The 16,066-nt window shown below is 41.9% G+C and overlaps 3 protein-coding genes across 5 annotated transcripts; 1 reads left to right on the top strand and 2 right to left on the bottom strand.

Moving 5' to 3' along the window:
- The first annotated feature begins 378 nt into the window (after nt 1-378).
- Nucleotides 379-8,195, top strand: LOC136440255 (solute carrier organic anion transporter family member 4A1-like). Of its 3 annotated transcripts, XM_066436170.1 has the most exons (12): nt 379-1,050; nt 1,664-1,730; nt 2,267-2,385; nt 2,850-3,034; nt 3,280-3,455; nt 3,856-3,946; nt 4,478-5,168; nt 5,614-5,809; nt 6,083-6,242; nt 6,657-6,814; nt 7,225-7,289; nt 7,687-8,195. In XM_066436170.1, exons 1-7 carry the CDS (start codon nt 946-948, stop codon nt 4,623-4,625), a joined length of 891 nt encoding a protein of 296 aa, XP_066292267.1. In that variant the 5' UTR covers nt 379-945; the 3' UTR covers nt 4,626-5,168; nt 5,614-5,809; nt 6,083-6,242; nt 6,657-6,814; nt 7,225-7,289; nt 7,687-8,195. The 3 variants fall into 3 exon arrangements, with proteins under 3 accessions (XP_066292267.1, XP_066292268.1, XP_066292266.1); XM_066436171.1 differs by lacking the exons at nt 3,856-3,946; nt 5,614-5,809; nt 6,083-6,242; ... (1 more) ...; nt 7,225-7,289; nt 7,687-8,195 and adding an exon at nt 3,786-3,833 and having other exon boundaries at nt 4,478-4,630; XM_066436169.1 differs by lacking the exons at nt 379-1,050; nt 1,664-1,730; nt 2,267-2,385; ... (1 more) ...; nt 3,280-3,455; nt 3,856-3,946 and having other exon boundaries at nt 4,849-5,168.
- LOC136440256 (solute carrier family 35 member G2-like) lies at nt 8,135-11,219 on the bottom strand. The gene is made up of 2 exons (XM_066436172.1): nt 10,788-11,219; nt 8,135-9,094 (listed from the first exon to the last, which is right to left on the bottom strand). Exons 1-2 carry the CDS (start codon nt 11,101-11,103, stop codon nt 8,232-8,234), a joined length of 1,179 nt encoding a protein of 392 aa, XP_066292269.1. The 5' UTR covers nt 11,104-11,219; the 3' UTR covers nt 8,135-8,231.
- Nucleotides 11,220-12,401: 1,182 nt separating this feature from the next.
- On the bottom strand, nt 12,402-14,890 carry LOC136440873 (solute carrier family 35 member G2-like). The gene is made up of 2 exons (XM_066437028.1): nt 14,476-14,890; nt 12,402-13,382 (listed from the first exon to the last, which is right to left on the bottom strand). The coding sequence occupies exons 1-2, from the start codon at nt 14,792-14,794 to the stop codon at nt 12,508-12,510; spliced, it is 1,194 nt and encodes a 397-aa protein (XP_066293125.1). The 5' UTR covers nt 14,795-14,890; the 3' UTR covers nt 12,402-12,507.
- Between the last annotated feature and the right edge of the window lie 1,176 nt (nt 14,891-16,066).

Here is a 16,066-nt window from a genome sequence, read left to right as displayed (position 1 = left end):
ACACAACTGTTGACCTACGTGCATCACGTGCTGACCTGAGTAATACTTATACGCGCCCCGCGGCGCTGCTCTGATTGGTACCATTCACAAGTCAAAAATGCAGTCTGACAAGAACATAGGAGCCGCCGGCGACTAAAGTCCTCCACAAAAGCAGGTGTTACGTAGGGTGACTTCTTTGCCCAGTTGTTACTCCTTTGTCATAATGACTGTGACTGAAAAGATATCTAACGTTAAGGTTGAGCTGCATGAAACAAATTTGTCAAATCGTAGATTCACTGTTTTCTTACTATTGTTTTGCATGTATACTTTAACACAATAACGGCACATGCGCGAACTCAGATGAAGGCCCCTAACTTGTAAACAGCTAGCTATGAGCTAGTTCGGAGTTGTTACTACGCATGTGCAGTGTCAAAGGTGAAGGCCCCCCAGACGTGAACAAAACCCGGCGGGGCGTTGTTATGCTAATCAAGACAATGTCGAGACGAGCACTGTTTTCAAGCCGGTGGCCTTCACCTTTGACACTGCACATGCGTAGTAGCAACTCCGAACTAGCTTATTGTCTAGACTATGTTTTATGCCATGTCCAGACGTCATTTTCGTTGTATCTCAGGGGCCTTCAACTTTGACAACTTTCCCACAATGCATCATATAACGCCATTTCCGTCGTCACTACTAAATGTTTTGTTTTGTGGTGTCTAAGTTTTGAATGACAACAAAATTCTAGTAATCTAGGTCTTCGAGTAATTTTGTTCGATTTAGTTCAATAGTTTAAATTGCTTATGTGTTGACAAAGCAAGGAATCTTACGTCACATCCGCCATTGATGTCAACGGAAGTCCAAGACTTCTGTTGTTATCCTGTACTCTATACGCAGCTGCTGTTGCATTTTCTTACATAGAGCGTTATATCTAGCTAAATTAGGCTCTAGGGCACTCTGAGAGCCAACATGGAGGAAGATAGTGACCATCAAGACTGTGGTGGGCGAGAGAGAGACAACAAACAGCGAGACGACGACTATGGATGGGGTTCGTTTAAACCTGCAACACTACAGGTTTGTGTACGTTTACAAGTTGACTAATTGATGAACCGAAGGTCTTCGTGTGTAAGTTTTAGAAACTATTTTCATTCAGTACCAAAACAACCCATAACGATTTTAAAGATTCTTCGCATAATTTTATCAAAAAAGGTCAGCTGTCAAGGACATTGTTGTACGCCGACTTAGGCAATACAATTACTGTAACTATTAACGCGGCCAATTATCTTGTCTCCTTTACTGCATGAGCGCTCTGATTGGTTATGCGGTCGTTGTTATACTATTTCATTAGATTGACATTGTATACTTGTATCTCTCGAAATCACACACACGCACATAAACACACACACACACACACACACTCATCGTCACGCACACACACACAAACACACACGAACACACACACACACACAAACACACACATACACAAACACACACACCAGTCCCTTTAGTTTGATTATGTATGCTACGATCTTTACTGGCTCCTTGTTATTAAGTGTACCAAATTAAGTTTCAACTAATATTTTGCCATTCTAAATGTTGTCACAAACCTGTGTCCTGTAAACAATTTTAAAGATATAAGTGTATACATGTATGCCATGTACAATCTGCTTTTGTTATTTTCTTTCAGGTCTTGAACAATCCAAAGGCAGCCCTTGCATTTTTGTCCTGTGCGATTTTTACACAAGCTATGACAGGTTTGTTTGATTTGTAGTACTTTTAATTTATGGCGTGAAAAACTACACATTAGAAGGAGTCTTTTGTTTAGCATATCAAGTTTTAACATTGTTAACTCTGTAACCAATATAGAATGGGGTACCAAACGTCTACTTCAGTGTGCTAAAGGTTAAAGATTAATAATAATAAGATAGGTGTTTGCAGATGATGTTATAGCCGCCTTGTTCGTTGATTGGTTAAACCTGGGAGAGTCAGACCTATAAATTTGCATGTGTGTGCGTGACATCGCAGCCATTGTGAGGAGTAGTCCTTTTTTATTATATGATTACTGTCTGACTGTCATATATGACAACACACTACATTAACGACGCAAATCAAATTTACCAGGCAACTTCCAGGTTTAATCATCCAACATGGTGGACAATATTTACGTCACAGTCCCATGGGTGCAAGAAAAAAAAAATCCCACAAAGCAGTCACCATCTATACTTGTTCTGATATTTTTTCTGCGATATATTAACAAAATCTCATTCCAATATCCTTCCCAAATCTGTAGTGAACGGACTGGCCCGAAGTGTAGTGACGACGTTGGAGCGGCGGTTTCACCTCACCAGTACTGACATGGGCACTGTTCTCATAGCAAACGACGTGGCGAACTTCTTGTCATCACTACCGGTGGGTGATCATTACCTTGTGCTGGAAATGTTGCAGCCACAGAAACGGACATCTAGGAAAATGAATGTGCCCCAAATATCTGCTTGAAAATTAGTTCTGTTACACTACCTGTTGTTTCTCAAGATCCATGTTGTGGATATTAGATTACTATGTATGTTACAAAGCATGCTACTATACTATATATAAAAGTACATTGAATTCCTAGTACGCTGGCAACTGACTCGGTTTGACAGTCATGATTATGAAAGAAAATATACATATTTCTTTCTCTAGCACTGATGGCAGGGAGTCTTTTATCAATTCTAAGAAAAAAAAGCAGTGACTGTACTGCAGTTTTGTATGATTTACATAAATGTATCAAATATGTATCTATTTATCTATCTTTATCTCTCTCTCTCTATTCTTATCTCTATATCTTATGGTTAACTGTAATGTTATCATTTACTTCACTGTGATTGATACAGATAAGCTATTTTGGTGCCAAGAACAAACCCCGTTGGCTTGGCTGCGGCATGCTCTTATTGGCATTGGGAGCCTTCGTGTTCACCCTTCCGCACTTCGTCGCCGAACCTTACCGGGTGGTGCCGACGACTTTGCACGAGTTATGTCACACCTCGAACTTTAGTTCTCCTGCCGAATTAGACACATGGTAAGATATTTTCATCTTAAATTTGTTCATATGGTAACGGCAGAATGTTTTTTTTTTTCTGCAGGATAAGATGTTTTAAGGAGAAATAAAATAATCGCAACGATTCTGTGGTAGTTGTTGATCCCAGCCAGAAAACGTCACAATTCTCCATACCACCATCTGCTTGGGCATTTGTTTTTTTGCAATGAAGAACCGTCAGTATTTTCCAAAGATTTGCAAGTAATAAAATTATAATTTTTCTTCAGGAATCAGACAACATGTGAAAATGCTACAAGTAGTGGAGGTCTCGGAATAAAGGGCTACATGTACGTCCTCGTCCTGGGGAAGTTTCTAGTGGGGATCGGCGCATGCGCACTGTTCAGCCTGGGGGTGACGTACATCAACGAGAACACCCCATCCAATCAATCTTCGGTATACCTCGGTTAGTCAGTCCCTCGTTTGTGTTATAATTGAGTTATGTTTCAGTGTTAAAAGTTTATTTGATACGCTCTTCGTCTTTTATTCCTCTGCGTAAAACATATAACAAGCTGCTTTGTGACCCAACCCACTATATCACTTACGTCGATGAAGGTTAGACATTCAGGTAATAAGATACGCAAGATAACAATTAAATCTGAAATTTGTCTATACGTAATATAAATATCAATTCAATAACCTCGTCTCGACTCGATCGACTTGAAAATCAAGATATCAAGACCATAACATGTTTGTTTCAATACGATAGTGTATAAAACCGAAACTTCTACTTCAGTACCCAGGACAGTCACCAGGAAGACAACAGTGTACGCAAATACCACAGGTAATATTGTCTATATCACCAGGTATCTTCTACTCCTTCTCCATTGTGGGTCCAGCAGTCGGTTATCTTCTAGCCAGTGTTTTCCTGACGATACCGACGGACAACACTTTTCCGTAAGGGTTTGAACATTTTGTCTATCTACCATCCAGTGATTAGTATGATGCCTTGCCAAACGAACTCACAAATGTCTTTCGGTTCTTTCGTCGTGCAGTAGGTGGATTTAAATCTTTACCATTGTTTTGAGAATTTTAAATCCAGATTATGATTCTTGGTTGCACACTTTCGATAAATTACCCGCAGGCATAAACTACTGATGCATGGCAGCTGTCGACCTAGGCAACAAAGTTGGGGGAGGGTTTAAGGTCTTAGGTCATGACGGGTGAGATCTCGATCTCTCTCTCGGCACATGACCTCCAGTTGACTCTGGTGGCCCCTAGCTCTCTAATCTCCAAGCAGATCTCTACGGGGGTAAGATCGTATCAGCGGGGGTCGACTGAAGATTCTGGCTGGCTGATACGAGTTTGCTCTCGTTGAGATCTGCTTGCAGATTAGAATCCTCACGTGTGTTGAATACTTATAATCAGTCCTCCCCCACACCTTTGGTGACCGAAATACGGATTTTCTTCATCTCGTTTTTCCAGCAGCATCAATATCGATCCAGAACATCCCCAGTGGATAGGGGCATGGTGGATAGGATTCATCCTGACCGGCGCACTGGCAGTCGTGGCAGCCATCTTTATTTTGGGTCTTCCGAGAAGAATTTCAAGTACAGTCGAAGGTGCATCCAACTGAGTTGTTTTGCTCGATATGTTATGTAATATCAACACTTTTTGTCGACTGAAGTCCTAATCAATAAAATCTTTATCTGAATCTGTTACTCTGTTTTCCAATGAAACAATATCAAAACATACCTTAGTGTTAGAAGAAAGTTTAGCATTGTATTATGATAACTACCAACACAGATGAGCTTCCATGATGATATAAAAACATGTTTTCCCTGTGTGTTAAGAATGTTGACGTTGCCTCTTGCCACGATAACAGTCGAAACACCGTTGAAAGAAATGCAACGGGATGACCCAAAAGTTGAAGACAAAAATAGCGACGCTGAAAAATTCCCATCAGCCACTGCGTCTCCTCTTCAACAAAATGGCGGTATGAGACTTCTCCGCGGCGTTGGTGATAAATTCACCCGTATCATGGGGAATCCGACGTTTGTGTTCCTGTCTATGGCGACCGTCACGGAGAAAGGACTGGCTGCTGGGATCGCAACATTCATAGCAAAGTACATCGAGTCACAGTTTAGAACATCAGCCGGGGAGGCAGCCTTGCTTATGGGTAAGAACCGCTATCAGTCAAATTCCCCTCGTGAAACAGAGAGCACTCACGTGACTGTGACGTAAATGTTGTTCGCCATATTGTATGGTTAAACCTGGAGGTTGCCAGGTAGATTTGAACTTGCATTTATAATTTCAGTCTCGTAATCATGGCATTGCAGTTGATTGCACACTAGCAAAGTTTATGATTTTAACCAACCAAAATGGCGACTGTGACGCCACGTGTAGATACATTATAAACAAACATCTCATAGGTCTGACTTTTCCAGGTTAATCAACCAACATGGTGGCCGTGCTGACGTCACATGTTAACACCCTATATCTGTCATGTCATGCATTATTATCATTTTTGCAAAGAATTCTATTGTGATTTTTTTAACAAGAAATTCAAACCCATGAAAATACTCACATAGCAAATGCAACATTTTTTTCTGTGTGTGTTTTAGGCGTTGTCAGCATCCCTGGCGCTACAATCGGAACTCTTCTGGGCGGATATCTTGTGAAGAAGTTTGCACTCCAAGTCCGCGGCATCGTGAAGATGTGCTCTGTACTAACTTTAATGACGATGGTTTCATTGCTGCTGTTTCTCATCAACTGTGAGGATGTATCCATGGCTGGAGTCAATACTGCTTACCACAATAGGTTAGAATCATGCATATCTTTGGTTCTGGTGACCTTAAAGATATAGTGGCATGGACAGATCTTGGATTCTCTAAACTTGTGAACAAAAATATTCTTCTTGCGGTGTTTAAAGTTTCTTACTTTGACGTTCTGCTGTCTTTATCATTTGCTTGATGGACCCTACTAATGCTTGCCGCAAGGTGTCATTGCTGCAAATATGCTGTACCCGACGTGACTGAGTCTGTATTCCCTCGTCTGATCTACAATATGTTTTTAATTTTTTTATTTGGTCAGTTCACAAGCGCCTCAAACTGTATCTTTGATTGACGGGTGCAACGTACGATGTGGCTGTTCACGTGACCAGTACCAGCCGGTTTGCAGCCGTGACGATCTGGTGTATTTCTCGTCGTGTTTCGCGGGATGTCAGCGACTCAGTACCATCAATGGCTCTCAGGTCTGTTAAGTTGTGTGTCACCTGAACAGCAGCTAGTGCAGATATCACACACGTGCCAAGGGTATACTTGCTCATGACGTCACAATCACCGTGCTGGTTGGTTGAATGTTCAAACGTGGAACAGTCAAACCTATGCATGTAAATTTGTACTATTATGCATAATATGAAATAGTAATCTTGTTCCATGAACGTAGTTCCAACAGATATACCTGGCAACTTCCGGGCTTAACGATTCAACATGGCGGAAACTACTTACGTCATAGTCACGTCCCAACAAATACCCCGTATCTGTATCGTTCTACGCTATACATATATATCACAGTGGAGTAGAGAATGTCCATCTGTATTTTCACATTTGTGTATGAAGGCAAATCCTGTCGTTGCTTTTTTTTTCTTTTGTACTGACGTCATCAGGTTTACGGCAAGTGCACGTGTGTGGCTGCTGGAGGGTTTGCGACATCGGGTATATGCTCGGTTGATTGTCCTCTGAAGCCACTATTCCTTGGAATCCTGTTCTTTATGAGTATGGGGATGTTTATCACATACATTCCCTTACTAACGGCAACATTAAGGTAAAAAAACACACACTATTTTTAGCATGTTGTAATTGATTTGTGTAGAATCAAATACCGTGCGGTGGATTCAGAGGGTGAAGGTCCGAACCCCGCTTGTGAGGTGTTGCAATTGTCCTTTCGGATAGGCGGCCCTGTTTGGGTAAGGCGCCTGACCTACTAGTATGCAAGTTAAATGATCTAAAACATTTATCGAGAAGAGTAGGGGCGATGCGATGCGCTTGGCTGAAAATGTGAGCTGTGGCGCATCTGCATCGTAATTTTACTATTTACTTGTCTTATAAAAATTATAATGCTTTACCTCAAATGAGGACAATCACTTTATCTTACCTATGTCAGTCACCACAAAAATGCATTTTGTCCATATAGGCAATGTTTTGTTACTATTGAATGCTTTCATGTGACCATAGGACAGTTACAGAAGAAGACGGACCCTTTGCCACAGGAGTTCAGGATGTCATGATCAGAGGCTTAGGTAAGTGGTTGTTGATAAAACCGTATATTTTCAGAACATTACACCTATAATCTTTCCTACATCGTACTAGACGTAGACAGACAAGAAGTGGTATGTGGTTTGTTAAACCGAAAAATAAATAAATATTAAAGACAAAGCATTCGAAAACCTTTCGAAAGAATAGACATTTCCCTACATTCTTTTAGCTAACGACAACTTTCATTCTTTTCCTTGAGATCGCCACTTATTCGGTTATTTCACCATTTTGTTTTGTCTTCTTAACATTATATATTGCAATCATATCAGAACTGTCTAATGGCAGGATTTTTGAACAGATAGAAAATGGTTGTCAGTAGAGCTACTGGATATTGTTTTTTGTGCCATTGGTCTGGACTGACTTTTCAAAATTCTTTCCAAGGATACATCCCGTGCATCTTGTTGGTTGGTACCGTCATCGATCGCGCATGCGTGCTACAGGACACCTCTTGCACCAATGGGGGCTCGTGTTTGCTGTACGTCAACAGAGATTTCGGGCTATATTTGGTGGCCGTTTCCATGGCGTACAAGGTGATGTCATGCCTGTTTTACGCGATGGTACTTTTCTCTGATGGTGGTCAACCACATTCTGACTACAACAACATCAAGTAAAGAATAAGAAAGATCAAATCTTTCTATGGCTATCGAGAAGAAATTGAACAGAACAGTTACACAATGCTAGTCGGTGCCAAACAGACAAGAGATACGAAAACTACTGGAAAATAATGGTTTCAAGATCCTGTGGTGCTTTCCTTTAATCTTGTGTTACGTATACTATATAGATATCTGGCAATATAATACTTAACATTCATACATAAAGACTACAAGAAGAGAAGAAATCCAATTTATTGTTACATGTAACTTGTGTTCAATACACGTGTGTTTCGCCAATGGTTTTGTGACGAACTCATAATTGCTTTAATCGTCTTACACAGACGTTTCCTTGCAAATACTATCACCCCCATCCCCGATCAGTTTATCCCTGACTTTTACATTTTCTTCCCCTTCCTTAGCCTCTTCCATTCCATTTTTCGCATTTTGTCTCCACGTAAGCCCAACAACAACAACTACTGTCAGCACAATAACGGCCGCCCCTATAAGCTCTAATGGGCGCGGAGTGATATTAACGACAAAGTATTGTAGTATGTACCCAAGGACGGTGCTAAGGCCTAACATGATGTACACAGTCGCCGCCTTTTCTGAGTTGAGGCCGTTGTATAAACATCCTACCGAAAGTGTCCATATAACACCTTGTCCTATGATACTGAAAACAAGCTCTAGTTCAAGATTCCACTTTGGCGTTGATAAGAGATACATAAGAGGTAAGATCAAAACAGTCCCCCAAGTCTCTACAAGTACAAGAGTTGTCAACTTAGCGTTATCTTTCATACTTCTTCTGTTGATGACGTCTACTAACGCTAGCAACGACGGTCCTAGAATGGCGAGGATGTTTCCTACGACATACGCTGCGTAGGCGTCTGGTATAAGTTTTGCAAAACTTTCTTCATCCGTCGCGGTATTGTTTATCGCACCGGTAACATTGTAACCAGTTGCGTTCCCAAACGACAAAACACAAGTATTATTTGTTGCACTGCAAGGAGGGGGATCTGAATGTTCTGACGACGAATCGAGGGTTGCTTTTCCGCCGAAAACGACCATGACGACGCCGGCGATTTGGAAGACGATGCCGATGACGTTCGGCCATCCCGGCGCCTCTCTCATGATCAGATAGGCCAGCACCATACTGAAGATGGGCGCTGCGGCTCCCTGGCCAATAGCAAAGCTGTTACCTGCAATTAAAGTACAAAATTGACAGGTGAGAAGAAAATGGCGTCATTTCATTTTCATTTATTTATTCATTCATTTAACCAGTGGACACACTCAGATCTCTTGACCCGTTTTCAGGCTCCCTGGATACAAATACAATGCAGACATAATATAATCAATACACAATGATCACAATAATATACAATTTAAAAACTCGGTACCAGTCCTAATTCCATTCCTAAAGTCTCCTAAAGTCCATTTCTAAAAGTCGATACGGCAGTGAGTTTTCTTCGTTCTGTGGGGAGTTTATTCCAAAGTTCAGGACCCGTGTACTTTATATAGACTGTGCTTGAACGATTGTACATTTGCCTCGATCGGAAACAATGCAATGCGTCAATAAGAATAAGGACACTATAAACAGCTGTTGTCTCGACCATGCTTTATACATGTCCATATATATACATATTTATACATTATCTATTTATTATCTATATGGACTCCGTCGGTCAGTTTGCATGATGATGTTCAGACGTGACTTGATCTTGTTCTTGTCTCATGCGCCTTCACCTTTGATCTGCGTATCCGCACCACAATCGTGCCGTTCGTAGTTTTGGGATCTTCCACCGTTTGCAACTTAGGCCTGATGATTGAATTTTATGACGTCAGTGTTCACTGTACCATAATTATCAGGTGAGAAGGCGTCAGCACGGCATAAGTTGCAAATGGTGGAAGATCCCAAAACTATGAAGGACTTATGTGAAACAACTTGAAGTAAGAATTTGACTTTGGAATATATTAAGCATAGCCTAGTAGGATTTTAACTTTTTTGTGAAGCTTTCCTTTAATAGAGACTGGCTAGTAGCCGTATTCATCAAGCATTGGCTGGTTGTATATCATATGCATCTCACCCTGCCAAACCAATGGATGGGTCATGGATAAAATATATCAAAACCCTCAGTAGTGGCTTAGTTAGCTCGTCCAAATCTAATGTCTGGAGGGCAAGTAAATACCGAAAGGCGATTATGACCTTTTCACCAGCCACACTTACAGAAATAGACAACGTCCCTTTACAAACACTAATGGGGTCACGTTAAATGTTTGAGCCGATTGGGGGTAATTTGTCCCTGTCATCGCCGAAAAGGGGACCCCGTCAAACCTTTACCGAAAATGCTATTTATACAGAAACATACTGCTATATAATGCTCCACATGCTACATGATGATTAACACGCATCTACGTGTAGTGCACCATAGCCTGGAAACCAGACTCCTCGACCCCAGGGCTAACATGCCCCCAATAAAGATTTATCTTACCACAAGCTGACAAAGACCCCTCAGTTAGCCTGAGTGCCAGACTGTTTCCAGGGCGTACACTCGGCTACAGGGCGCAACATGCCCTAAAGGAAATTTTACCACCAACACCCCTAGCTCAGCTAGCCTGGGTGCCAGGCTGCTTCCAGGGCATACACTCGGCTCTAGGGTCAACATGCCACCAAAGAGATTTTACCACCAACACCCCTCAGTTAGCCTGGATGCCAGACTGGCAGAGAGATAGACAGACAGACAGACAGAGAGAGAGAAACAGAGACAGAGAGACAGAGAGAGATCGAGACACATACACAAAGAGACAGAGAGAGAAAACCAACGTTCTTTGATAATTAATAGCGGAGTAATACCCCCTCGGGATCGGGAGTGACCTATATAATTGTGTACATACCTGGCGGTATAAGCAGCACTGACACGACAACAGACGTTGTACCCACAACCCTCAGTGCACCGTTAGACAACATCAGTACCGTCTGTTTCCAGTCTTTTCCTCGGAACGGAACCCTAAAGAACAACGCCAAGGGTACGAACAGAGCCAGGTTACAGAGCTCGTTCACCAAGACCAACTGGAGCCCCGGTACACCGACGTCCGCGGCCCGCCGACTCAACACGGGGCTAACGGTCAGGCCTATGGCCGCTAGAAGCGATAGCAGGAGGCCCTTTCCGTGGATAAAATGGTCGCACACCTTTCTCCAAATCTTAACCATCGTGGAACGGTCTGTTACTGCCGCACTGGCCGCTTGCTTTTACAGTATCTTCTTGCCAGTTTTATCCCATGTGGTTACAGCGGAACCGACCGGCCTGCGATGATGTAATGTAACGAGTTTGACCTTTGACCTCCTCTGTGGCGAACGTCCTAGATGTCCCGAGTATGCAAATAAGTTTTGCAAATGAGTTGAAATCCTCATGCTATATTTTAGGGTGACTTCATGCGGAATTTCGACAAACTACAACCGGAGGCAACACGGGTTACGATCTATACTCTGTAACGTTACTTAATCAAATATATCGAATACGTTTCCGACTACATACGTAGGCTGCATAGCGGTCGTGTACTAATAATCTTTATTCTATCTGAATTGTGATAATGGTTCTCTCTCAATGGTTGAAGCCTACAACCAAATTATTCCCGGCAATAAACGATTTAGTAGCAAATACGCAGGACCTACGGAGGAGCTTCACACAATGTGGAATTAATGTAACGTTGTTGTTTACCTTGTATTGCCTATTGGCACATAAGCCAGCAAGTTTCCTTTCTGTTTCAGTAGCACGGTATATTTTTACAGTGAGGCGTTGCTAGCCCTTCCCCTTTAACGTGCTTGAGTGGGGGTGGGGTGGCTCAACTCTAAACAATTGTTGGTAAAATATGGCAATTTCATACTTGTGGCATTTGGAAGTTATGTGAATGTGAACATCATTGAATCAAATTATGTTTATAAGGATCACATTTGCATAATTGATGATAAATGTTAAGGTTACCTTCTTTGTTAAGCTCATACTTTGGACAACTTCTGACATTTGGGTGAAGATGATCAACTGGTATGATTTATAATTGTCAATACGTCAGTCATAAAGGTTAAAATCATTTGCCGAAGGTATGAGGTCGTGGAACTCTAGTTGCGATAATGTTTTATAGATACTTCTAACAACATCTACGAAAGGAGAAATACTATTGTCAGGAATCATTGTATATGGATATCATATTCATGCTAACATATAAACAAGATGCAAAAAAAGCAATAGAATATTTGCAAGGCATACGCTCCGTGTGTTTCATTGAACAAACGTTAGTCATCTCTGTGAATTATCCCTTTCGTGCACAGGAGATTTGTTGACTCCCCGTTCGATGTTGGTGTGTCTGTGTGTTTGTTTGTGCTTGTGTGTGTTCGTGGTGATTTCAATACGAATGGGAAGATAGGTCCGACCAGAAAGTTCAGACTTGTGGAAGTTACAGAATGTAGAGTTCAGAGGTGGTAGAAAAAATACAAAGTACTGTACAAGAAACACCTTTCCGCCACACGCCGGCCTTTTATTATCGCAGTTTCTGTGCAATATTTCTATAGTCCAGAAAGACTAAAAAATCAAAATTCCAATCTGTCTATTTCTTCGTCTTATACAGATGATTCAAACCAATGGAACTGTATCTCATTAAGTTCATTGTTGATTTGTACTTTCTCATTTTCTTCCTCTATTGTAGCCTCTTTCTTTCCCTTTCTCGCACGTTGTCTCCACGTAAACAGGAAAACAAGAACAATTGCCAACACTATAATGGACGCTCCCAATATTTCTAACGTCTGCGGAGTGATATGAATGACAAGGTACTGTAGTACGTACCCTAGCACCGTGCTAAGGCCTAACATGATGTACACAGTCGCCGCTTTCTCTGAGTCAAGTCCATGGTATAGGCACCCTACCGCCAAAGTCAAAATTACACCTTGCCCTATAAGACTGAAAACAAGTTCTAATTCGAGATCCCATTTCGGTGTTGAAGTCAGGAACATGATTGGAAGGATGATAACAAACCCCCACCCCTCCACAAGCACAATGCATGTCAGCTTGGCATTGTTTCTCATATTCTTTCTGTTTAAGACATCAACGAACGCCAGTACTAACGGGTATAGAACAGCAAAAAGGTTTCCAACAACATATGCTGCGTAGGGATCGTGTATAAGGTTTCCAGACATTCCCCTGTCAGTTGTGATAGTAATGTTATCAACAGTCATGTTGCAAGATATCATGCCTGTCGGTAACGTGCTAACGTTTGGCTCCATGGTGATATTCCGGTCGTTTGCACAGGTCGAATCCGAATGTTCTGTCGACAAATCGAGGACTGGTGTCCCGCCGAAAACAATCATGGCGACGCCCGTGAGTTGGAAGACGATGCCGATGATGTTCGGCCATCCCGGCGCCTCTCTCATGATCAACCAGGCCACTATCATACCATATATGGGTGCTGCTGCCCCCTGACTGATAGCTAATGCGTTCCCTGGAAAGGCGAAATAAAATTAGCAACATAAGATAAGAGAAACAAGACCGTGATTACCATACCCAATGATATTATAATGGATAAACAGTTACACGGGGTCCAATTGTAAAGTTTGGCATAACCGTGTGAACCATAATTTCTATGACATTAAATACTTTACAAAAGTAGTATGGGGTGAGATAGTGATTGGTGGATTTCCACCGTTTAAGCATTTCTAGTAATGATATATTGTCCACTGCAATGCCAACATGTACTTGTATTTTACTATTTCAATTCATATTGATAAAAATCGGGAGGGGTCAAATTAAGGACCGCGGTGTTTGTGTAACACAAACAAACATCCCAACCCGTCGCCATGTTTGTTTTAAAGGCTAGAATGTTGTTTAGCGTAGTCTGAGTAATAAGCGCACATGACCAGTCCAAACTAGACATTAAGATTTAATCTAGACCCTCAATTGCAAGACATACTGTATTTCAGTATTCTTATGTGTATTCCAGTATATTCCGGTAAATAGTCGGACCACCTGAAATCAGAGTAACTTAATTAGTTACAGTTAGCTCCAGTCGTTTCTATTTCAACACAACATCACTGACTCGATCAGCAACAGCGTATGGTACAATTGATAACAGTCAAAGTCCGCATAGCGTAAAGGGGGCTATGTCAACGTACTAGTATCTGATAAAGTAGTGCTAACGTTAGTATTATGACACTCGTGTTTGCCTCCCCTATATCCCCCAGTTGCGAAATGGGCTCGCCCGGAACCAACCCTTCCACTTTTTAGATTAAGTTAATTAGTAATCTATTTTGAGCCTTTCGGTATACCTCTTGGCAGTAAAGCGTCCCCAGCACATTGTCTAGATAAATGACTTATTTACAAAGGCATTATCATCAGAGTCACCATCTCAAATTTTAAACCATCAACGCCAGAACAAACGCTCATACTTTCCCCGTACCATTTCGCCTTAGCCCGGGACCTCAACCTCCCCCCCCCCCCTACTTTGCCCCTGATGGGGTTATATGGCCGGGGTTACCCCATGATGATGATGATGATTATCAATCATTACCTATATACATACACATTAATATTCTTACCCGGTGGAATCAAAATAACGGACAACACCAAAAGCGTTCCTCCCAGCGCTCTCATTCCGCCGTTAACGACCATGAGAACAGTCTGCTTCCAGTCGTTCCCTCGCAGCGGGACTCTGAAAATAAAAGCTAGAGGGACGAACAGGGCAAATTTACAGAGCTCGTTCACCAAGACCAACTGGAAGCCCGGTACGCCGACGTCTGCAGCCCGCCTGCTCAGCACGGGGCTTACGGTGAAGCCTATCGCAGCAGCCAGCGATGCCAGGAGACCTTTTCCGTGGGCGAATAGGCTGTAGATTTTTGAGAACCATGCCCTCCCCATCGTGGTGGCGTCTGTTTTTTGTCCCGCTCAGGACATTGACTCATTACAGGTTTGCGTAGCGAAACCTTTTTTGTAGCCTGACGAATCGCGCTCCTAGTGGTCAGCCGGTCCTGTGACCGCCGGGGTCAGTAACCTGCGGCCGAGAGCTTGTGTAAACACAGGCTACCTTTGTTGGATCTGTTGTCATGTGTGGTGGCCGCCATCTTGATTTTGTGACATCACACCAATTTTGTGACATCACACAAAAATTCAACACCAATTCATATTTATAAAAGACTCCGTAATCGATAAACTAACATAGCAAACCTGAAGTATATGTAGCACAAATACTTAACTCTAGTTGACCTTTGAACTCACGGTGACCGGGTGTTTGTATGATCGATATCTTTGCTTGACCTACATCGAACCCAGAGTATTCTATAATATGTTGATGAAATTTGCCGATAAGCAGACTGTAGAAATGACAAAAATTCCTTCCATTTTTCAAATTGTCAAGAGGAGTAGCGGTGGGTAATATTGAACAAAAACAGTTGTAAGCCACTGAAAGATGTTAATAACAATGTCAGTAAAACGGAATAGGCATAACGATCAGTACAGATATTGTTACTCCCTATCTCATGCTAAGTTATTGCCCTGATAACGGTAATGACATTAGTCACGGCACTTTGCAATTTCCTATGGACGGTTGAGCCGTAAGGTTTTCTTAATACAGAAACTATCAATGGGGCATTTTTCCTATTCAATATTTTCAGCGCTTATCATTGTACATGTGACTTCTCTCGTTTTATGTCCTTAACTTGCCGTAAACTTTGAACTGATGACATTGCGCTATTGCTACAATGTGTTTGAATGTGTTTGTAAAAAAACTGCATGAAAAATGGGACATACCAATGGCGACAAATTCTAGGTAAGTCTGGTCATGGTTAATGCTTTGGGTCAACATTATCTAGCCTCCGCTTGTCCTTCCTATGGGGGTATCGATCTTAGAAGTCGACAAAAAAAGAGGGAATAATTTGCCAGTTGAGTCAGTCCACGGTTAAGTTAATATTTGCCCCACTGCGCCTGCGAATGAAACCCTCCGGTGGTCAAACTCCCCTGGCAATTATTCTCCCTATAGCTGGTGTGGTTTGTCTGGTTGAGACCAAGTCTATATAACCTCCTTGTTGAGACTAACCATTATCATCTTAACTTTACCTGGAATATAATCTCCAAGCAGATCTATAGGTTGCGAACAAGACCGTATCCAACTGGCAGAAAGAAGTCGCTTTTGCT

The sequence above is a fragment of the Branchiostoma lanceolatum genome, chromosome 8 (assembly GCF_035083965.1).
Source record: "Branchiostoma lanceolatum isolate klBraLanc5 chromosome 8, klBraLanc5.hap2, whole genome shotgun sequence".
In the NCBI taxonomy this organism is placed as follows: domain Eukaryota; kingdom Metazoa; phylum Chordata; class Leptocardii; order Amphioxiformes; family Branchiostomatidae; genus Branchiostoma; species Branchiostoma lanceolatum.
This window is presented reverse-complemented; position numbering and strand designations above follow the sequence as displayed.